Source organism: Neopelma chrysocephalum, unplaced genomic scaffold (assembly GCF_003984885.1).
Source record: "Neopelma chrysocephalum unplaced genomic scaffold, ASM398488v2 Primary Assembly neopelma1_24, whole genome shotgun sequence".
Taxonomy (NCBI): Eukaryota; Metazoa; Chordata; class Aves; order Passeriformes; family Pipridae; genus Neopelma; species Neopelma chrysocephalum.
The window spans coordinates 15,043,556-15,066,075 of record NW_020897693.1 but is presented as its reverse complement, the minus strand read 5'-3'; the positions used below and the strand labels follow the sequence as shown (position 1 = coordinate 15,066,075).

The 22,520-nt window shown below is 39.7% G+C and overlaps 1 protein-coding gene across 2 annotated transcripts; it reads right to left on the bottom strand.

Moving 5' to 3' along the window:
• Nucleotides 1–981: 981 nt before the first annotated feature.
• On the bottom strand, nucleotides 982–22,184 carry ALKBH3 (alkB homolog 3, alpha-ketoglutaratedependent dioxygenase). 2 transcript variants are annotated; one of them, XM_027704363.1, is made up of 9 exons: nucleotides 22,115–22,184; nucleotides 20,664–20,776; nucleotides 19,451–19,485; nucleotides 18,454–18,501; nucleotides 16,775–16,878; nucleotides 15,496–15,584; nucleotides 12,341–12,550; nucleotides 3,923–4,021; nucleotides 982–3,393 (listed from the first exon to the last, which is right to left on the bottom strand). In XM_027704363.1, the coding sequence occupies exons 1-9, from the start codon at nucleotides 22,182–22,184 to the stop codon at nucleotides 3,301–3,303; spliced, it is 861 nt and encodes a 286-aa protein (XP_027560164.1). In that variant the 3' UTR covers nucleotides 982–3,300. The 2 variants fall into 2 exon arrangements, with proteins under 2 accessions (XP_027560164.1, XP_027560172.1); XM_027704371.1 differs by lacking the exon at nucleotides 22,115–22,184 and adding an exon at nucleotides 21,719–21,848.
• Nucleotides 22,185–22,520: the final 336 nt, after the last annotated feature.

Sequence of the window (22,520 nt, the reverse complement as noted above, 5' to 3'; positions counted from 1 at the left end):
AATATGGAAAATAAAATTCAGAGGTGCTCTGTAGGCAAAGCAGCTCTTAGTATCACTGCAGTCCCTCATCTGAACAGTCTGGTGATAACAGCAAAAACAAAACCCCCAAGCAACTTCCCTGCCCTCGAATCCTCCATATGTATAAACTATATATTTTATTTTAACTTAATGTATTCTGAGTTTAAATAATTTTTCTAAAACTTTCTGGCTGAGAATATTGTACTGCAAAAACAGTCCTGGGAAGGAAGAAAGGAAACTTTATAACTGGAAAATAAGTCTTGGGTGGTATTTTCAGAAATATCGTTTTCAAGTCCATGTTACTAGGGGAAAGGTTCCTCCACCTATCTTTCAGTTAAAGAATGGAACCTAACTGAGTATTTAGCATTCTAAATACACTGCCCTCTGCACCTGACTCCAACAGCAGAAACTGCTGAACAGTACACAAGAAATTTTCATGTTGCCCTGTTCTCTAGTGAAAAATCTTTAGGTACTGTGGGAACACCACCAGGCTCAAGACTTCTCAAATCTCACTTTTGCACACATACATTTTGAAAATTGCAAGAGTGTCTCAGCATTCAGGAACAAATTTCTACCTACAGGAAAAACATCCCTGCAGAAAGACCTCCTGAGGAGATGTGGGCTGGAATCTCCTCTGCTCAAAGCCATTTCCTGCTGTTCTGGCAGGCAGGATGTTGCAATCTGCTACCACCTGGCTAGGTGACTTTTTTAGGGAGGAGGTGGGGGGAGGAAGGAAGGACCCACAAGTTCCCAGCTGACAAAGAAACCTGACCTCTAGGCCAACTGTTCCCCTTGCAGCCAGGACACTCAGGACACCAGGAGGAATGATGCCGTATGCCTTCTCCCCACTGTCAACCAGATTTGGATACAGCACACTTGACACATGAGAGAGAGCAGAACACAGCAGACTCCAGCAACACAAAGGTATCATGGAACAGAGTTCTGGGGGATAAAGCATTTATCTTATAAATCATTTTATTGTTGGGAAGGAAAACTTGGTCTTCTCCCAAATCAAAGGAAGTAAAGAAACTAAACTATAATTTGCAAACATTCTAAACTGAAACCAAGAAAGGAAGTGAAAAACTGCTCTTCCACAACAGCATCAGCCTCCAGGGCCTACCATTAGTTATGTGCCATAGATTCATCGAATTCAAATGAATTGCAATTTCCATAGGCTGAGGTTTGGGGGGGTTAACAGTTCCCAACTCGTCCCCATCTCCTACACTCTCTTCAATCATGACAGCTCTTAACACAGTGAAAATAAATGTGGCCTGTATGATCTGATAAAGGCTAAAGTGTTGCCTTCTCAGAATACCTGGAGAAATCAGCACTGTCCCTTGGTTAAGGAAAAACACTCTCTGACAGGACTGCCAAACCTGGACACACGTACAGGGATGTGCACAAAGCTCCAGTGACCCAATGAAAGTAAACATGGAAGCAAGCATCTGCTTCCTTCAACAGTGGTTCCCAGGAGATACATGACAGAACCTAGATCTTAGATTAAAATTCAAGGAATTAACATTACATATACTCCAAAAGCATATTTCTGAACAAACTGAGATGAAAGTGAAGACATCATTAGATAACAGAGTAAGTTTTCTAATAACATTCATTCATTTTAGAAGAATAATGTATGGTGTAGAATGTAACGTAGAGAAAATGATTCTAGAAAATTATTCTGCCCAATTTCAGATCACAGAGCTGAAATGGCTCACCAGTCTGTCCTTTAGGACATCAATAACATTAAAACATAGGCATAACTGAGTATTTATAACTTGACTGTTCTCATAAAGTAAGAATTTAAACCACAGCAAATGCTGGCTAAAAAAAGATAGATATTTTATAAACACCAGCTTATTCTTACCCTAAAGAGGTACGTCAGCTTGCTTAACAAAGCTAATGCATTACAAGGCATGGAGTATTTACCTGTGCTTAGATCCTACTTCAGGCACACTGAAGACAGACCAAACCTATGTTTTAATCCTGTACGGTGGATACCATCTATCTGCAGTGAGCACTTAATCATGTAGGCAGCACACCTGACTCAACATCCAGACTGCAGTCATCAGCTCACTGCTTCCCACCACCAGGTGAGTCGTACCTGATGCAGGCAAACTTGAAGAATTCCATCAAGTCAACCTAGAATCAGGCCTGAGGTGCTGACTGCTGATCTGTGACAGCAGAGGTTCAAGAGATAACCCTCCAAGTAATATTCTTTAATGCAATATGCATTGACCTAGGAGCAGTAGCACCAGTGTGAGTATTGTGCCTGGTGCTACTACACTCTACTTAGTGTAGATTTGCAATAATTTAGTTCCAAATATTTGGACCAATTCTTCTAGGTATCAAATCTGGCAGCACAAGCCTAATTTTTAGAGATGCTGACATTTTCTCTCCCACCTGCAATCAATGGAAGCCACAACTCAGTCATGCTAAAAACAAAAAATAAACCAAGAATTTATTAGCAAATTCTGCAAGTAATTTTTTCCTCTCTCTCTTTGTGTCTATTTTCCCGCCTGAGACACAGAGGTAACAGTTTTAAGCCAGCAGGGATGGAGGACTGCTAATACTCAAGCCATGGGCAGCTCCAACCTGAGTGATAAGGCTCATGGCCAAGGTGTCTCTGTCACTTGCCTTTGCTTTGTGTTCTCTAAATGGATAAACAGGATAAAGTCTGACTACAGAGTGCGTGGCAGAAAAGAGCCTTGGCCCTCTGTTCTAGGAGACACTGGTATAATTCAAGTAGTTATTTAAATTATGAAACTGATTGCTTAGTTGGAAAAGACTCTGCAACCTACAGATAAACAGCAATGCACTGCCTCTTGAAATGAGTAATAATTTGAGAACATCACCAAGTGCAGCTTTATCATTGCTATACACACACAGAGATGGCTTTCCATCACAGAATCCCATCTTGTCATTACCTCAAAGATCACTTCTTAAGGGTAAAGGAGAGACAAGACAAGGTGCAAAAATATCTGCTCACTGAATCTTTCTGCTCCAGATGGGACCTCTCAAATCTTTCATGTGCTTTGTGTTCTTTTAAGAACAATCATTGTTGTCTCACAAACTTAAAGCCTGCAATTCAATACCATGTAACAGCATATAATTTCTGTCCACGTAGCACAGGCAACTTTTGATTGCCAAAGATCTTCATAATAGCGACTCTTTTCCCCATCATGTATTTCATGGAACTCTGTTCCTGTAAGGCTTCCTTTAAATCTGTGGCAATCTGAGGGGGATCTGCTGTGGATGTACACCCAACGATGTCCAAGTGCCTCTTCACTCCCAAACTCCATCAGATTCTGGATAAATGATCCTAAAGGTCAAGTTTATCCGTGCATCTCTAGAATGATACTCCTTAGGCACTCGATGCTGTAAGTTGCATTAGGGAAAAAAAAAAAGAAAAAAAAAGCGTGACCTTGTGCATTTAAAATACAGGTAATCAAACAATGAATAAAACCTTCATTTCCTGTGATGGTTTTTTATTCACATTTCTAAACATTTAGGTAAGGCAAAAAAATCAGGTTCTGACTGCTCAGAACCACTGAAAACAAAAGGTCTTTGCGTATTACTGTAGACTTCTTAAATTAAGCTACAACACTTTGATATCCCAACTTCCTATATTGATTTTGCTCTTTCCACTGCAGGCTGCAACTTTCATTACTGAACTTTAATGCTGGAAAATCTGAGCTGATTCCTATTGCATTACTTAGCACTTGAAGGAAAACCCATTGTTTCTTTGGCTGCTTTCAAATTCTGAGGCAGAAAACAGTACTGATGCCCTGGAAAACAACTGTGTCACTGGAAGCAGAATGTCCCATAACTTTATGGGAGTGCCTCGGGCATATTTGGAAAACTGCACTGCAAGTAAACCACACAAACAGCATCAGGGAGTTCTTACCTGCCAATCCTCCTGGGTAGCTCCTTCCATCATCAAGAGAGTCCCGTGATCAAGGGGGATTTTTAGTCTTTCTACGTAAGTATAGTCTCCATTCTCTTCCTAAAAAGAAACATTAGACACTGAAGAAGCGGGTACGTGCATTTGGTAGAAAACCAGTCCTCTACAGCAGAGCTTAAAAAGCTGTAAGGGGGGAGGAGGAAGCTCTTGTAAGATCAAGAAGTCTAACTAAACATTTCTGTATCTGTATTTCATACAAAGTCCAGGAGTCAAGCATTTTAACGATGAAAGAAGCCACTGTATCTCGCTGCCTGTACAACAAGTTCCTACATTTAGTGCAAAATTCTCAGCAAAGCTGAAAACCTTTTGGAAACATCCACTCTTAAAATAAACAGTTCAGTGTGGAGACATTCTGCAATAGCCACCCTGATTCCAACAGTTAACTACTTCATCAAAAATACACATCTTCCTGCTATTCTAGATTTGCCTTGGTTTGGATGTTACAAGCTGGTATTGTATTAGCTGCTGGACGAAGAGATTTTCCTATCTAAAAAAGTAAATAAATCTCCTTTTCCTGCAATACTTTGTAAAACAAGTTGTCTCAAACTGTATCATCAATAAGCCAAACAGACCGCTAAAATAGAAGGCAAATAATTTGCAACCTTTTGGTATGTCTTTAGATTATATACAACTTTTTTAAAGCTCAAATATAGCAACTGGACATAGTAACACCACAGTAGTAGTCTCACATATGCCACATCAATGGGAATAGCAACTCTCTAATGCTTTGCACTATCCCTTCCAATTTTACATCAGACTAATACACTGCTAAGTCAAATTGCTCAAGGAAGTCTATTATGAGCACACAGTTCTTTTTTTGTCAATCATGACAGTAAATAAAATCATGAATGCCACATGGGCAGGTATTATAATGCTCTATGTAATCCTTTAATATTTTCTCATTTTAGCCTTCAACAGCTGCAGAAAGAAATTGCTACAAACCTTGAACAACTTCCATTTAACATCTGGCCTACTTAATGTTGGCACTTTGACTACTTTATTAATATTAAATGCGAATAGGAAAACCACGATGCCCCCCAAATACAGATTGGCAGTATGTATTTTACCTCTTATAGGTCTCTATTGCTAACTTAGGAAGCTGTCTAGGAAAAATAGACAGCAACTCTCTGAAATGAGGAATTCAAGGAAGTTTCAGACATGAAATCACCTGCAAAATACAGGGATTATTTTAGAGAGAGGAGGAGTTGAAGAAATATTTTAATTAGTGTTGAAAGGAAAGGGACTTGAGGTATTTTACTTTTAAGTTACAGAAAGCCATAGATAGCTTGGAAGTGTGAAGTGGATAAGTGTCCTTCACTGAAAAATAAAGAGCGTGGCAGGTTCTCAGTCTCTACACTCTACAAGTACAGGGTTAACCTTTTTCAGAATATACTGCATATAGCAAACAGATAGCCTGAGTATGTACTTGCTATTGTGCCACTGCCTCTAGAAGCATCTCTAGTCTGCTGGTGATTGATTAAGCTCACTAAACCTCTGGAATCTAGCTTTTTTTCCAAAGAGATCACCAAATCAGTTATTTGTTCTTGAAAAAAAAAGGCAGAAATACACAATTACTACAAAGAGATGAGAAAAAATAATAAGGCCAGGTCTGAGCTGCTAAAGCATGAGTGTTCCTGTAAAAGACAACACATCTTAGACAGCTGCTGAACAAATGCTTCAGATTTTTTAGTTTTTAATTAGTTAGGTAGTATTTTCTCTTCCTGTTTCTTATAATGGTTAGTGGACTTCTAAAATATACTTGCTGAGTGTTTAGGAGAAGACAATGCTCAATTATTTCAGACTCAGCCGAAGGTAGCATTTACTCCAGACAACAAAACCTGTTACCAACAGAGTAGCATTTGTCACAACTGTCATGTAAAATGAAATTGTACTTCTTGGGCAGAAGAGATAAGAGGTCACAACTTATGTCACTTGTAACAGAAACAGATCACAAAGGAACTTGAAACTGTGTAGGAAAACTGAGACTGGGAAAATGAAATTATCACAGTAAGATCTAAGGTTGAGGTACAGGTATATCTACCTCACACTGACAGAAGACCCACATTTCTGAAACAGAAACTAATGTTACAAGGCAAGGTCTTCAGATTTAGCCGTATGTTGAATCATTCAGGAAAACTAATAGGGTTCTGCACAAACCCAACAGTTAAAAGAAAACACTAACTGGCCATAAAAACGCAGATATAGTCTTTTGAGAACCATCAGAAAGACCCAACAGCTCTCATCTAACACATTTTAATGCTTTTACAAACCTCACATTTTCAAAAATTTTAACTAAGTTCCTTGAAGCTTAACTGTGCAGTGGCACAACTTGATACAGGTTTGTCTTTTTAAAAGATCTCTTTTTAAAAGAGCTTTTTATTGAAAAGCTCAAAATAATGAGGCAAAGTAACAATTACTGGGAAAATTTTGTCCTAGACTAAAACAGAGTTTGATTTTCAGAAATACAACTGGGAGTGTGCGTGTTTATAAAAAAGATGCAGATAAGAAGGAAGACTGCAAATCTTCTAAAATGCGAAGGAGCTGGATTGGGATCAAATCAGTTCCTGACAATAAAAAGCATCACTTGATGTAATTGACTATTTATTTGCACCAGTGTCACTTTCTGTTCCCATCTGGGATCAGAAGTCCCAGTGTGACAGAACAAGGCTATTCAATACTGCTGGTCAAACTGCCAGCACTCACTGGCTGTCCACTCCAGACTTCTGCATTCCTTGGGGATACCTAAGGGCCCAAGGCTGTGCCGCTGATTGATTAACCTCACTAAACCTCTGGAATCAAGGAAAGCTGAAGGCACTCAGAAACACTTTTAATACGTATTCTTTGCAAAGACAATGTAAAACATATTTTTAAGCTTCTAGAATTATTAGCCATTTATCTCACTCTATTAAAAGTAAGGTGCAATGCCAAAAATATTTTCTTAACTTCAGTGAAAACAAGGAAAAAATTTCAAAAACAGGTATTATAAACATGACTGCTGATGAAAAGCAGAGAAATATCATTGCACGGCTATTTCCTATTTCAGAGGATTACATCATTTCACTTTGTGGATGGACAACAGTGGACTTACTTTTATCTCTTGCTCATCTTGATTAAAAAGGAATTCTGCTAAGATAAATGATTTAGGAGAAAACATCCTTTTGGCTTAGAAAAGTCACCATGTAAAAGCAACAGTTACTTTCTGTTTTAAATTAGGCATCTCTGAGCTTTGTTTTACTTAGAAAAAGAGATTTTTATGTCAATTAGTTTTGATAAGCCAGTGAACAATAAGTCTTTACCTTCTTACATGTCATTACTAACAGTGTCAACTAAAGCTCATTTAAGAGCTTTTATCCCTAGAGCTGATGACATACAGAAAACTCAGTTGAGTTTCAGAGGTCAAGAAGTTTATGAAGGAAATTTATTTTTGACACCTAAGCCAGAAAAGACTTTCTGGCAACAAACATCTAAAGGAGTGCATCAAGTAACTTTTATACATTCACTTTGTAACTCTGTATGTGTATGAGAAAACCAACTGCTTACAAGAACAGGAATAGTAAAGCAACTGTTCTGGTTTTTAGTATGCTAGAATTTTCATAATCTTGAGTTCCACATAATACAATCAAGCTTTACACCGTCCAAGTACAGTAACTACAGTAACTACAGTTAATAAGTGAGGAAAAGTCAGTGTGATTTGATGGGAAGCTGTGAATACAAAATCTGTAAGTACTCCTGGATTCCATCGAGGTTGTTACCTTAAAATGGTATCAAAATAAAAAAGATAAAAGATCTAGTATAAATCTATACACACCACCCAAGTTTGTTTCTTAAGTCTCAGGAAAGTTTATTGCTATAGTAGTAGGAAATGGGTTCTGGATAGTGTGAAAGCTTCTTCTATTATAAGGAAAACTAAATGGAAGCACCCTGCAGAAAAAAGTATAAATAATAATGCAGTTATACAGGCAAATGATGCAAAATAATTTTCAATGGCTAAAGTTAGCATGGAGAATGCTGGCTTCTAGTTCTTCTGCTTCACATATTTACCTATTACCAAGAGAATTATCCTTACAAAACCTAAAGATCTCCTATTCTTCAGACTTCATCTTGCTTGTATCCCTCTTTTCCAGTTTACTCCTCTGCCACCAGCTGTGTAAACACTCTCCTTCACAACAAAGTAGTCTCATCTATCAGTACTTCTGCATTTTTACCAGTTTATTCTCTCTATCTCTGACAAAATCCTCACTGTGGTTCTTTTCTTTATGTGTTTAGTAATAACGAATATCAGTTATATTGCCCTTTCCTCACATAATACACCTGCCTGCCTCCACAGGTCTATCCTTAAACTCCCTCGGTCTTTCTACAGCTGACCTAGCAGACTGCAAGTGAGATAGCTCTAAAGCACTTCCATCTTCCTCTCTGTTTGTCTGTAGCTTCTCAAATCCTGCCAACACTGGTGGACAACACCTCCTCCTCCTCCTCTGCAGCCAGGGTGTCTGCGAGCCTCCTTCATGCCAATGTAAAAGTTCAATCCTCCTCATCCTGATCAGAATCTCTTTCTACTGTGCTCCACATAGTCCCACATTCATCTTCAATTAGGTCTGTCAGGCCTGTTTCCAAAAGTACTAGGGGATCTTTATCTGCTGCTAGAACAGCTACTCAAGGACAGAAGAAAAAGAGTGTACTTTAGTGATTCATTTGAAGGACAGACCCATATGAAGGCTGATTCTTAGAACACCATGAACATCCTGCTATTATCTAACACACACGTGAAGCTCCCTCTCTTTCCAGCACTTACTGGTTTCCTTGGTTACAGATGGAAAAAGAGCAAGCCGGCAGCTGGTGTTCTAACTCCTTCCAGAGTTCACACAGCAGTTCACTGGACAACGGCACCCAGATGGTCCATATGGCACCTGGACCTCTGCCACAGAGCACCTCCCAGTGGAATGTAGGAGCTTAATGGGACTTCAAGTACCACCCTTCACTGCTGAACTAACATTTCACACTCAGCTTCCAGGAGGACCTAATCAGATAACCTGGTATGGTCTCAGAGTTGAGCAATGACAACTGGAAAAATGGTAGTGAGATTCTATTGGAAAGACCCATCTAACAGTGGAATCAATTTCTCTCGAGCAGGAGGATGAAGTCATGTACAAGTGGGACTGAGGGCTTGAGGCTGTGTGGAGACTGGGAGCAGGTCACAGTGCTGCAGTGGTGACACGCTGTAGACAAGCATGAGAGGACTTGTTGACTAAACCAGTAGCTGTGTGTGAACTGTGCATGAATCACAGCTCTAAAGCAAAGCATTTGTCTCCTGGTTTCAGTGTAGGCAGGAGCTACAACAAGAAAGCAAGAGGAAAGTTATTTACTGGAACTAGAAGAAACCAGACCACTGTGGACTTTGAACTACCAAGTAGGCATTCAGAAAAACCTAGAAACCATTTAAAGTAAAGGAAAAATATCAGCTACAACCACATAACTGGTCCAAATAAACAGAAAAGGCCATATTTAGAAGAAAGAATGCTTAAAACGAAAAATCCCAGCAGGAAAAATAAAACAGTTTCTGACATCATGTTAATTCCCATGGAAAGTATCCTTATTCCAGGGGGGAATTTACACCTGTATTTCTAGCTTTTTTTACATGCATTCGGTTGAAAACCCAGTAAGAATTATTATGCTTGTTTAAGCAGATTCAATAGGCTATGCGTGTCTCTACACTCCTTTACCCTCTATTATATGACGAACACTTACTCATCCAGTACAGTACTCATCAAAAAAGAAAAACAGGACTGAACCTTTCCTTCCCCTCCTCTAGAACAATTTTCAGGAAAAAAAAATACCACTTGCACCTCAGTAACTTTTTTTGTTGTTTAATTTTTGCCAAGGAAAAAAAGATTTCATTGTGTGACTGTTTCAGAGTGGCTTATATAAACGCTACCAAATTACTACCAGACAAATGTTGAAATTCACACAAACACGCACAAAAGAAACAACTCATCAACACTACTGGTTGTCTTTTCAGCTAGAGAAACAGGATTTTATTCACTAGTAAATTCAATCACATTTCAAGATATAATCTGGAAAATATTTGTAGAGATACCAACATGAAGTGAAGTCTCTGTAGGCTCTTATCTAGCACTCTTCAGTAGCCCTTCAAGATGTGACCTCACTTGTGGTACATACTGTTTTGTAACAGTACATGATTCCACACAGGCAACTAGTATGTTCATTACATCTTTCAATTCAAAATACTTAAAAGGACCTATGACAACAGAGAGAAATAAAGGCCTTTGAAATCATAGAATCCGAAATAGTAGAATGCTGGCCTTCAAAGAGGCTTAATTATGGGAGAAAAAGTATTTACTTTCTCTTTCCCTCCTCAGTGAAGACTTACTCTGGAAAACCCAATGTATTGATACTGGCAGATTACAAACCAGGGAGAGCCTGAGTGTCTGTGATGACTGCTAATCTGAATTCCTTCTCCCTAGACTACATTGCTCTTCCTGTATCTTGCTTTTGAACTAAGTAATGTTCAAACTTCAAATATCTACAATCAGTTTTAACTTTCTCTTAATGAAAGAGAGAATGCTACAGTACAATAGAGTATGAAAATTACTTATTTGGTGGTACAGCCTGAAAGGTTGTAATTTCCATTAAAGCCTCTTGAAACTCCCACTTGGCAAAGCATCTAGTGTCACAGGATGCTCTCAGAAAACTGCAGGCTTTGAGAACGTGCAAAGAATACGTAATATGTGCCATGTAGTTATTAAGTATGAGTTCCCTTAGATACAAGATGCACTTAATAGCAACTTATTTGAAGATCACTACACATGGGGATTCTACCTCAGAAACAGGCATGTCACACATGCAAAAGGAATACACTTCACAGATATCAAGACTCAGCTAGTCAGAAATATCCTGTCAAAGGTGCTGAAGAAAAATGAGGAGAGCTTGAGGAATACATCTATAGAAAATCATCTGTGTCAGGAAGAAAAGGGAAGAGATTGTGCAGTACAGATCAAAGAAGGTGGCCAACTATGAATGACACAGACTGAATTTCCCCCTTTGTTCATTGAAGGGTCTTTGCAGAAAATAGAAAAAAAAAGACATCTTATTCAAGAACTCAGACTGATTTTTAAGAGGGAACCTGCAAAGTTTATACTGAAATCTAAATGGCTTTTATTCTGATCCATTGAAGGGAAACACGGGCGCTTCTAGAAATGAATCCAAGCACCATTTACAGTTTCCTAGAAGAATGAACTTTCCAGCTGACATTTTGTCATCAACACCAGCATCAAGCATACTTACTCATGGTATGCCCACTGACATAATGCACTACTTATGTAATCTCATATTCAGGAACCAATATTACATTCACTTCAGACAACAAAGAATTTACAAATTAGAGAACTGGTGAAAAATACAAACTATTTATTTGTTTTCAGATTCAATTTCTGACCTTTGCTGTTCAGGACTAGGTGACCCAACAACTCTTGATGGGGAGATTTCAGTATGTCAGCACAGTTTTCCAGTACACTGATAATCATCACCTCTGCTTCCTGTATTACTTATTCATAATAAATAGCAACATAAACAGACAGCAAACTTCTTCCTGAAGTTCTCAAAGACTACACAAGCAGAAAATACATCTGAAAAGGACATCCTAAAATAAGGTAAAATCCTTTACTTGGATAAATACAAACTGCCAAGTTTAAGTTGGCTTGTAAACACAGCATTCCAAAGTACGGCATTTTATCTAGAAAAAGTATTCACTACTGAATCACAAACTATCTCCTGAAATTATATTCCACGCATGCCTCCTTATCAAAGTAAAGGATCTCTGTTTAGTCTGTGAAGTATGATGCAACAGTTTCCATGGTATTTTATGGAAAAGAAATGAGCTTTTTCCCTTTGTTCACTGTCCCTCAATCTGAACACATGCATCAAAACACAAACATTGTTAAAGAGCAGTCAGAACTACTCTTCATCCCACGTTATGCTTTACATAACGTTGGCCTGAGTTTAAGAAAATGGTACCAACTCTTTGATTCACTTGCACAGAATAAGTCGACTTTCAGCATCACTGATCTCATTTTAAGTACCAGGAAACACCCTTATTCAGGCAGAAAGGTGCCCAGGTCACAGTTTCACTACAGCACACTATTAGAGTGGTCCTATCCCCATCCTCAGCATTTCAAGTTCCACGTGATGCATTTCTTGATCCATATGTTTATTCCACAGAACTTTACAAGTTCTGCTTTCATTATTAACTGTGAAAAACTTTCGTAATTAAGTTCTCTAAACAGAGGGCAAATAATAAACATATTAATAGCTGTAAGACTGTCTAAGTGTGATATGAACACTCACAGGGGAAGGTTTCTTCCTCATCTCAAAGGTCCGAGTAGCACCAAAGCTGAGTGAGGCAATGGTGGGGTTTTTTCCCAGAGATGGTTCATCGTCACTGTGCCAGTCCACACTATCCTTCTCATTTCGGTAGAGGTTGCAGAGAAGAGAGTTGAAGGTGTAGCCAGTGAACTCTTCAATGCGCTCCTTCAGCACGGTCAGCAGAGGATGCCACTGCGGTCAGTGCAGAGGGGAAGGGTAAATACAATGAAAGCAGGCCAGTGGCAGGTAACATAACACACAGGGTGAAAACTACTAAGGAACAAAATATAGTGCACTTGAATCACAATAAACTTAAAATCAAACAAATGACTCACCACAATTCTGATTATATTTTTAGCAAAGCGGAGGAACGGGCTTTCTGTGAAATATGCATACGTTACCCATTGCTCAATACTAAATCATCTCTTGAAACTGTGAAGCCAGGCTGCCTTTCACACTAATGCAGGCAATCAGGGACTAAATGATATGCTCTCAATTGCCTGCAGCTGTTGACAGAGAACAAGAGGAGGCAGTTGGCCTAATGTGGCCCCCTGTCCCCGCTCTGTCAGCACAGCTTGTTGAGCTCAACTCATCACCTCCTGGGGTTTTGACTCCAACATTGTAACTTTCCAGTGGGTCACAAAACCAATGTGATTGGCTGGAATTTCATCCTTCCCTTTGCTAATATCTTGCTGACTCCACAGCCCAGAGCAGCTCTGCACATACCATTACAACTCAGTCCAATTATTTAATGTTATAAACTTATATCATGTCTTTCATCTGTCAGAATGCTTTTAAGAACTACACAAGTACATAAAGAAAAAAAAAAGCCAAAGAAATGTAGGCCAGAATTTTTGCCCATTATATAAGCAGAAACAGAGATCAAGAGAGGATAGGAAACTGATTCCAAATCTCCCAGTGCATCACTGGCAGAAGAAGCAAAAGACAGCAGGAACTATTTTCTAGTACCCACCTCTAATAATCAAGGCTGCACTTCCTTCTTTCCAAGCTTACCCATATTTAAGGTGCATTTAACTTACTGGTCACACTGCAGGAGCTGCAACATACCATCTTTCTCTACTGGGGTATTTGTAACTAAGTCACTCCTTCAAGTATTAAGCATCATGTGAATAATTAATCATATATAAACATAGCTTACAGCTATGGGAAATGTAGGGAAATCAGTAATACCACCTGAAAAAGGGTTTTCTTGCAATTGGGCTGTCTGAATGTGCATAAGAGTACAACAGAAATTATTGAAAGCATTTTTCAGTGACCAACTAGGACCAGATTTCTTCAATTCCTATCACAAAAGTATGTATTACTAAAAATGTTACCATATAGTGAATTTCGTACTGGAAACCCCACTAAAAACCTGCTGCAGTGGAAGTAAATTTTGTTGAAACATTACTGTGTCACCAACCATATTACTGCTTACAAAGAAACATTTTCTAATACCAAAATTCATTTAGGCATGAGCACTGGATTAAATCTGGTGATGCCATAATCACACCAACTCTTACCAAACCAAAAAAGAAGGCACACAAAGTTAATTACTCCTACAGATCAAGTGTTTAAGGCAGTAATTGGTTTTGGCCAAGCTGTGCGCTAAATTACATTATACTCAAGACATTTTTGTGATAGAAACCCTTTTCTACAGATAAGGACTGTGCTTTCTATACCATCCACTGCTTCTTCTAGCTTCAGGTACTGCCATATACAAAACCAAGTGAAATGTCAGAGTGTCCATGTGCAGTCTACCCATGTATCTGCCTGTGGGCAGCCAGGGAAGGACTGGCTCCCAGCTATGCAAGTATCCCAGTGCACCTAACTTTCTGTTTGAGTTTCTTTCTCTTGGTAAACAGATGAATTATTCAGGGCTAAAAGACAGAATCAGCATGTGTGACCAATTTAGGCCTTGTACCTATTGGATGAGAAAAACAAGCCAGTGGCCCAATGAGTGCTAACTCTGATCTTTATGCGAACTGAGATGAAACCGTGAATTCAGGGTACATGGGCTCTATCCAACCTCTGAGCAGCAATGGCTTCCACACCAGGCAGTTCTGAACTGGATTTAAGCCATTAGTGTACAACAGAATGATTTTGTGGGGGCAGTTCCAATCCCTAAAGCCACTCAGCTTCCAGAAAAGTCCATTTAAACTAGTATTTCACAAATGAGTACCAAAAAAAATGCCTATTTTCCCACCACAACTTGCATAGGTTATAATTTTTAACTATAGTATTTTTGAGACTACAAAATCTTCACAACTCATCATGTTAAATAATGTCTTTCCAACTTTTCCCAAAGTGAGCTCTGCTAGAAGGTATCCTGCTTTGGCAGCAGTTCTGGGACTTGGGACACCTTTCTCTCACGCTACCCAGCCTTCAACAGTGACACCTAATTTATGGTTCAGAACACTGTAGCCTACTGCCATGGAAATTTCAAACAAAGCAATACCAGGAGACAGGCTGATGGGACAACAGGCTGGAAGACAGAGAGACAGAGAGGAAGACAAGGAGAGAGAGAGAGGGAGAGCGCACAAGCAGGAACAAAACATCACTGCGTCACTCAGAAGGTTTTTAACTCTTCCAACAGCGTGGGAAATTACCTCATACAATCTGGAGTTGCTGAGCAGACTGGTTGCATGTGTGAATTTCATAGCATCCACACAGGAATCAAAATATGCCCAAATTCTCATTTAAGCAGTACTGAGTCTAAGTGTTTCTGAAAGTAACTATTTCAGTAATTGATATTATTGTATCTTTAAAACAAAAAACTCAGTATGACTGTGTGCACTACAACCTCCCATATAAAGATGCTTGGAGTTAGTCACACAGAGCCATTCAGAGTTTCGTCCAAAGCTACAGTGACCCAAAAGCAGATCTTTAAACTCGAGAGTGATAGCTTTCTTTTGGCAACATTTAGCAACTAAATCACGCTCCTCTCAGGCAAACCACTCATAAAGTTTATTTTATAAAATTGTCCACAATCCAGTAGAATCTGTTGCTGATCATAAATGAAAAGCTAACAGATACTCTATGTAAGAGTAAAGGATAGAGGGAATTTTTGTTTCTTGATCTCTGCAAAGGATTTCTATGTAGGCAATACTATAAGGAAACCGTAAACATATACATACATGTGGATTTGGCTGCATTGTTATCCTGGAGTAGGTGTAAGGAAGTTCCCCATACCAGGATGTAAGCCGTGGTTCCTCAAAAGACACTTCTGAGAAAAAGAAAAACAGGAAGACTTTCTCAGTTGCTTTATCAAAGGGTTTGAAAATGCAAAGATGATGAAATTTTGCCAAGAAACTTGATCAAAAAGAGATTGTCCATTCACCTAAAATTAAAAAGCAGCCCTTTAAAATCCTCAGCTTTACATAATGAACTCATATGAAGGAATGAGATTATTCAAAATCAGGCCTGTCTCTGCAGGAGGAATTATCTTGCCAGAATCTTGAAACCACATCCATTTTCTTGCCCCTATGCCAGACAGGGCAAGGACTGGACGAGTTAAAGATGACAAAATGAAACTGAGATTTTATTTATAATTCTGGCTTGTTTTATATTCTCCTGGTTCCAGTGCCCAATATGATGGCATAACTTGCAAGATGCAGAGAGATCCACTGGAAAGAGTGAAGTGGAAAGGACAGTAGCATCAATGGGACATTACAGAAGCAGAATGTAGCAAGGTTGGACACAAGTAATATTTTGCCAAATGCGTGCCTGCTCTGTGGTGTAACATAAGCATAAAGTTAAAAATATTTTCAACTTCTGAAAAGACTATCTTGGTAACTATTTCTCATGTTTGACAGGTAACATTCTCCATTATACTGTACCTTTATTGCAAGCCAAGAAATACACATGCCGAAGACATTTTCCAGTCTTGTAACTACTCTGATATATTATCTTACATCCATTCCTGACTGAAATCAAAATTTAGCTAGAACAGGTGCCCCTTAGTGAACAAATCCAGAATAGCAGTCTCTTCTCTTACTGCATACTGGAACTAATAAGCAAAGACAAGGCAAAAAGGAATATGCTCTGCTGGGATTTTAAGTGAAAGAGGCAAAAAATGTACCTCACAACAAAAACGTCAAAGCACAGCTTTTACAGCATCACTGGGAGACTATATGAAGGGATGGTGACCAGACTTAATCCTAAGAAAAGAGTGAGAAAAGGAACTGGAGATGACAGGCAAGTTTAATTTGGAAAGATTTCATTTAATTGGCAATAGTAACAAGGTGATAGAGATTGAAAAATAAACAGCAGTACTCTTCAGATATGTACAGAAAACCTGGAAGGAAATTTGAAGGAGTGGTAATACAAAAAATAAAAACAATTACAAACAATGCACAGGTTCGTTACAGAATTGACCTTGGAATGACCTGAAAAGCTGGTCTACACACTCCTTACCCTGCCTGATGTGAGTTCGCTGACCCCAGGGTATGTCTTGGAGGAGCTGTTCAAACATCCAGTCTGCCTGTTCTGAGTCAATAAAGCCAGGAATCAAATGAATCCTAAGGACAAAAAAGATAAAGAAAAGATGGAAGGAATATACATTTCTATACCTGCTTTGGTAAAATGTTCTAATTTCCAGGATTCCCAAAGCAGTTAAAAATGGCTGTAATGCATCAGATCAAAAGTCAAAGTCCAGTATCCTGTTTCTGACCACAGCCAAAAGCAGGTGTGAAGGAGAGAACAGAAGAGCTCCTGTGGAGTCTTACCCTCACCAAACATGTGTAGTTGCTTTTCAAAACTTATAAAAACACATGACACCACCAATATACCATGAATCCCTGAATCAGTAATGTAGTGTGAAAAATGGCATCCTTTTGCTTCACATCTGATAAATCAAATAGCCCTGATTATGGTAATACAATCAACATAAGTAAATAATTGCCCTTTATTCACCATCTCCATGTCGCTCAGAATTTGATAGCCCTTTATCCCTACTGCCATTCTATTCTCCTTTTCCAAGCACAAGAACCCTCCTACAGTATTTAATCTCTCCTATTTTTTTTATTTCTCTATGTACATTTGATATTTTGACTGTACTAACAGTCATTCAAGAACTACAGCCACTGTAGTGGCTGCAAAGTGGGAATGCTGCTCACAGCAATTTACTCTCACAAGTATTCCATGCTACAAAGATATCACAATAAGTGCTAAAGTAAAGATGCTAAAAAAAGATGCAAAATCTGATCACTAACTTTCCAGAAATATATATATTCCATCAGCATATTATGAAAACAAACTCCAGAAAATGCAGAATAACCCAACTGGTTGTGTATCTTGTCTTTCTAGCTCATCAAAGCTTTTACTTTTAAAAAAGCTTTAAAAATTTATTTGCACCTTTAGAAGAAACTAAGATGAAGGCACAAAAATAAAAAAATACAATAATAAGAAGACATTAACTGAAATAAATGCACAAAAAAATACCATGTCCTTGGCATTTTTTTCCACGATTAATAAAAATGTATCAAATTCAGAAGAAAAGGATTAATACTGATACTGCATTTAAATCAGCAAGGTAAAGTAAAATGCATTTTAGTTAGTAAAATCACAGAACAAGTAGGTATTGTTTTGAAGTGCCCTGAAGCTGAAATAATTAAGGCATGGCATATAAGCAAAAGAGACAACCCTAAAGTTACCAAGTTAAATGCTTTTTTTAGATTAATTTAAAACAAGTCAAATTTACAGCTAAAAGTTTTTGGCAGCTCTTAACTGTACAACACAGACATCAGGCACTTGCTAATATAGGAATACCAACCCAAACTTCCAGCAGCAACTTATTCTGAATCATGAATCAAATGGACAAAGCCCCTCGTCCTTATTCCAGACAAGCACACCAGATTGCAGTACTCACTAGATGTCAAGACGTTTATTTTTCTTCTCTTCAGTGCTGCTCAGAACCACGTAAATCTCTGCTACCTGATACTTAAAGTATTTCCAGAAGTACTCTAAACAGATGATACTCAGGAAGGGCAGTGTGCAGCTGCTAGAGTCAGAATGCTCTGCAGAGACTGGGCTTCAGAAATCTGAGTATCACCACAGCACTCTGCAAAAGCAAGTAACAAGTTTCAGCCACTTACCTAGAAATGCCAGTTGGTCCTTTGCTGAGCTCATACACACCAGGCTTGCTGAGGATGTAGAAAGGAAAAGAAACATCAGAAAGACAAACAACAAGAAACTATCTTAGATTGGGCAGCACAGACTAGAATTGTTGCAGGCCTGGACTAGGGGAATTTTTCTTTAAAAAAGAAAAGAAAATTAAAAAAGGGAAGCAATAATGTCCTGGAGACAGGGGTCAGAGAAGGCAGCAAGGGGTGCTGCAAGCAAATGAGTTTGTGTGTACTTTCTGTCTTTCCTTTCACCAGGGGCTCAATACACAGTTTTAGGGCTCTAAAGATAAATAAAACAGGGATGTCACAGGGAACCTAAAGGAGACAACCACACAAGACTGCACTCAGATAGCTATGTTTGCATTTATAGGCACACTGAGTAAGAAAATTCTACCAAGAGAGCCAAACTGAAGAATATTTAATCTTCATTATCTCAAACTTCACCATACACCACCACACTCGGTCACCCTTCATGCCAAAATTATCCTCAGAAGATCCCCATTTCAACACAAAAGGTAAGTGATCTACAAATATCCAGTTTCACTGTGACACTTATTATCAGCTACTTTTCCAAGCCTTCAAAGAAGTTGCCATACCAGCTATACTCCTGGTATATTCCAGAGTAAGTAATTTCCAGCATTGTTTACACAGGGACTGTTCCAGGAAAATGTACACTGCTAACCAAATGAGACATAATGGCAGTTTTGTTGAACCAGAATGTCCAATTAATCATTATTCCGGGCTTACACAGCTACACCAAAGCTAGAAAAACCAGTTAACAGACTTGGACTCTCCTGACAATACACTCAGCTCAGGATAAAGGGTTGAAAGTCCACATTTTCTACTGAAATTTCTTCCAAAGGCATGGCAGTTGTGTGTGGAGAAGGAACTCTTTTCCAGCAGATTCCCACCGACCATAATGACAGAAAAACTGCAGGAGGGACAGTAAAGTCAGCAGTGTACTCACTCTATCACACCTGCCTCAGGAACTCTGCGCTCCGCCTAAAAGGTAACAAGAGAGTGCATAGTGAATATTAAATATTTAAGTACCTGGCACACTCTAGTCAAACGGAACTAAAGGTCTTCTCTAGTGACTCAGGATAGCCACACACTGACATGGCAGTGAGAAAACATACCTCCGGACAATCCATGAGCAGTAGCAACCCACCCCCTTCCTCCACGCCACAGAAACTCTCAAATGCAGCTACCATTGCAGGCTGGTTTTTAACAATCAACTGCCCCCTAAAGGACATTGATTTCTAAATTACTTGGATTACTATAATACTTGCTATTTATCAACTGCAACCCAGAAAATTCTTATCCTTACATTTATTAAAATATCCTTACAAAAGTAAAAATCTAGATTAACTTTAGGACAGACGAATAAACCCCAGGCCTCAGTCAGTGAATAAAACACAAGAGAAGCCAAACATAGCAGGAGCTGATGCTGTAAAATTGCCCGCACAGCTGAGATAGCTGGTTTTTGTTAAAACAAAAGACAGAGTAGTTTAATCCAGCCTTGGCTATCATTTTGGTTGTCTCAGGAATTTATGCTTCTCTTCTCTGAGCTCAGAGTGCTGAGATGCATGGAGGTACTGCACTGCACCAGCAAGAGGATCAAAATATAGTACTATACAGATACCAGGGCTCTGTCACAGAGAAAGGAGAATCTTCCCAGACCATCTTCAATTATTCCAAGCATTTGAAATAAGTCTAGCTTAGAAAGAAGTGTTCATGATTTATTTTTTTTTCCCAAGAAAGGAGCTGCCCTCTTTCTGCAAAGAGCACAATATTCTTCATCTGCTGATGGGACATTAAGTGTATAAAACAAATCCCATACTCTATGCCTGCAACAAGACAGATATCCCAACTGAGGAAAACAAAAAGAACTCAATGCTTAGGACATTGCATCAGTCTGAATATTTAGGAGAACATATTCTTTCAGCTCTGTGAAAAAAAATGGTAGTTATGAACAGGTTAAATACAGGAACAGTAATTTTTCTGTTTGCCATATAAGTGAGATAGTTGCAAATTCTGCTTCGTAAAATCACAAAGTTCAGCTCAGCTGAGTTTTTAATTGTTTTTAAACAACAGACAATATCCTCAAATACTTTTTATCCTTTTTATCATTTGAAGTTTAATCATGGATGAGATTCTGCTAGTTACTGTGTAATTTTTACCTCTGATGGCTTTTCAAAGACAAATTGCTTTTGAGTGTGAGGCTGATCTTTCCTCATCCATGCCGGTCTGGCACCTGCAGGGACAAGGCTGCTCGCCACAGGTGCCTTAGGTGCTAAAGCAAAGAGAGAAAAAAAAAAAGAAGGATCACTTGAAATAGAATATCATCATACAAAAAATATAGTTAAGAAGAATTTACAGGATCATTCCTTGGAGTATTCTCCTCTGCTGGGCAGACACTCCATGAAATAGCCAAACTTACACTACTTAAAACTGCACAGGTACTGAAATTTTTAAAAACATATTCATTATCTATAGACAAACAAAAATGAAAGCATCATTTTATCAGAAAGGATGACATCTAGAACCTTTCAATTCTAAAATAAACACCTATGACATCCCAGCAGAAATTGTCCCATGCAGCTAAACTACTTCCCTCTGTATCTTTTTTTTTTTTTTTGGGGGGGGGAAGAGAGAGAAATATTTTTAATAAAACAGGATTTTTAAATTAGGAAGTATGGAAGACGAACTCGGGCATACCACTTCATGTGTTCTATTTACACATGCAAACAGGCTTTAAAACAGGCCTAACACAAAGCCTTCATTCTGTATAATTCAAAAGATGGGAATTTTTTTTTTATAATCCCCTTAGGAATAGGTGGAATAAAATGCACCTATGACAGAAAATTTACAGGCCACATGCACAAATCATAACAGTTGGCTATGTTTTTTCACAATTAAAAAAAAAAAAATCAGCTTGCCTAGGATGCTCAGTCTGCAGAGATACGGGAGTTTTATGGGAACTGTAATCAGGTGAGTGGAACACAGTGTTTTGAGCACGTTTACAAAAACAAACCAGTCTCTCCTACAAGACTGGAAACCTACAAAGTGGTTTCCTGCCTCTGTATGCTTTGGTTTCAATGTTTGTTAAAAGAACTGTGATGTTAACTCCAGCCCTTCCAAGTACCTCTCTTTATTTTGCAATGTTTTCATCGTGAAAAGGTAAACGAAGACACCTACTGTGTTTTACGAATAAAAAGTGACTACTGATTCTCACACAAGTCAGCTCCACCAAGTTCTATTCGCCTCATTCATCTCGCCGGGAGATGTGTACCGTGCACTCGCCTCAATGTGCACATTAGCAACACATCCATACCCTGCGTTCTGCACCCAAAACGGCCACACCTGCGGCACACATACAAATTTTACTCAAAAACTGTGTTCGGACACCTGCAGTTCCGTTACCGAGGGGAGCGGGGTAAGCAGGGCCACCCCTCGGGGCCGCGCAGCCGGAGGCCGGTCCCGCCGCCCGGCGCTCGCCGCCGCGCCAAGGCCGGCACTTTTCTCCCCGCCGTCTGTAGGGAAGGGGAAGGCAGCCCCAGCGCTTCCCACAGGGCCGGGCCCGCCCGGGGCGCCGCACAGCGCTAGCGAGGCGGCTGTCCGGGCTCCTTACCTGCGGGCCGCCCCGCCGGGCCACCGGCCCAGCCGCCCTGCACACGGGCCCGCAGCCGCCGCTCCGCCATCCCAGCCCGGCGCTCCGCCCGCCCCGGCGCTCCGCTCCCTTCCGCCGGCGGAGGGCCCCAGAGACCCGGCTGAGCCTGCGCCCGGGCCCCGCTGCCAGCCCTGTGCTCCGCCCTCCGGCCGGGGCACGCAGGGGCAGAGTTTGAGTTGAAGGTTCCCTATCCCTGGGACGGCAGGAGCAGGCACCCAACTCGCCTCCCACCCCTGCTCCAGCTCTTGCGTTGCGCCGGTGACAAGAACACCCTTGGAAGCAGAGGTGCAAGAAGAGAAGGCTGATACTAACAGAAACGCCCTCCTGTTTTCTGCCAGGTGCCCAGGATACTCCCAAGCACACGGGC

Bases quoted from the DNA above. Each gene is read 5' to 3' on its own strand.
- ALKBH3 (XM_027704363.1), bottom strand. From the start codon at position 22,184: ATGGCGGAGCGGCGGCTGCGGGCCCGTGTGCAGGGCGGCTGGGCCGGT. The intron at 20,777-22,114 runs GTAAGGAGCCCG...TCTTTGCTTTAG, and splicing joins CCCGGCGGGGCGGCCCGCAG to CACCTAAGGCACCTGTGGCG. The intron at 4,022-12,340 runs GTGAGTGTTCAT...GTTTCTTTTTAG, and splicing joins TGAGGAAGAAACCTTCCCCT to GAAGAGAATGGAGACTATAC.